This window comes from Austrofundulus limnaeus, unplaced genomic scaffold (genome assembly GCF_001266775.1).
Source record: "Austrofundulus limnaeus strain Quisiro unplaced genomic scaffold, Austrofundulus_limnaeus-1.0 Scaffold131, whole genome shotgun sequence".
Taxonomy (NCBI): domain Eukaryota; kingdom Metazoa; phylum Chordata; class Actinopteri; order Cyprinodontiformes; family Rivulidae; genus Austrofundulus; species Austrofundulus limnaeus.
In genome coordinates this window covers 216,037-217,284 of record NW_013952533.1, presented here as the reverse complement: position 1 = coordinate 217,284, position 1,248 = coordinate 216,037, and the positions used below count along the sequence as shown (strand labels likewise).

Sequence of the window (1,248 nt, the reverse complement as noted above, 5' to 3'; positions counted from 1 at the left end):
TCAGATGAAGCTGATTTTATGTTAAAATGACCTGCTAAAAATTTATTTTTTCTTTACATATTTTGTATCATTCTTTGTGGGTTTTGGAAAGGGGGTCCCTGGACAGAAGCTAATGCTGTTTGCGGGGGACATGGCATGGATAATTTGGGAACCCCTGCTGTAGGCCAAATACCTAGGGTAAATAATATGTATCTAACAAAAATGTCTTCCGTCTTAAACCTCAGATAAAAAAGAAAACAAGAATAAATAACAAAAAATTGCCACAATTTAACATAATAACTGATGTAATGAAATTAAGTTTGTTTCAATTAAAACATTATAAATCAAGAACGAAAAAAACAACTGTAATTCTTAAAAAGTTCATACCTTTTCACCCCATCTTCAGTGTATTCGCTCCTGTAGAAACCTTCCAGATCATCTGACAAATCTCCAACAAACTCAGTGAGGAGCTCATACTGGCTGCCCACCTGCAGGGGSCTGTGGAGCTGGATCACCAGGTAATCGGTTGGAACCTCAAGCCAGGTGTTTTTCAGGCTGGGTGCAGGAGCTCCATTCAAACCCTTCAGTCTGGCATCAAATCCATTATGTGGGACAAACTTCAGGTTTTTGGCATGAATGAGGATGACATCTGTCTCCTTCACGCATGTGAACACCACACTGGAGTTCCCAGTGAAGACGTACTGATCATCAGAGTTGGGCTCCAGCCGGGGCCACAAGGTCAGGTTGTATAATTCAGGAGAGAGGCTGTCTGGGAGTCTGTAGTGGTGCCAGAGCTCCTTTGGCCCAGGGGGCGGGGTGGGACTGATGGTTGGACCAACTTTAACAGAAGGCAAAGCTGTCTTTGACTTCTCCTGAGCGTACAACACGGAGAGGGCGATGATCGTTGCTRCAGCCCCTAAAGCTGCAAGCACGCAGACTACAGCCACCGCTTTGCTGATGTAGAATCCTTCCCCCATGTCTTCACCACACAGGAAGACGGGAGGGTGACAGGAACTGTTTTTATGCTCCCAAGTAGAAATCCAGCCCAAACTTAATCACTGAATCTGTGGGCAGAGAAATCAGCTGAAACCTCAAAACACAGAGAAAGAAAAAGTCCCAGTGATAAAACTAAGTCCTGGCTCATTTGTGAACTTGGATGGTGGCTTTGAATAGTGATGTTTGATTTGATTTGATTTATTGATTTAACAGGAAAAGATTACTACAAATCAAGCCTGACTCAGCATAATTGCTGTGTTACAGCAGGTTCCT

The 1,248-nt window shown here is 43.3% G+C and overlaps 1 protein-coding gene across 1 annotated transcript in view; it reads right to left on the bottom strand.

Moving 5' to 3' along the window:
• LOC106522524 (aminopeptidase N) overlaps positions 1–1,248 on the bottom strand; it is a 15,238-nt gene that overhangs the window by 11,723 nt on the left and 2,267 nt on the right. The window contains exon 2 of the mRNA XM_014015556.1: positions 367–1,043. Coding sequence (XP_013871010.1) covers positions 367–956 — 590 coding nt within the window. The 5' untranslated portion in view covers positions 957–1,043. The remainder of the gene's footprint in view (positions 1–366; positions 1,044–1,248) is intronic.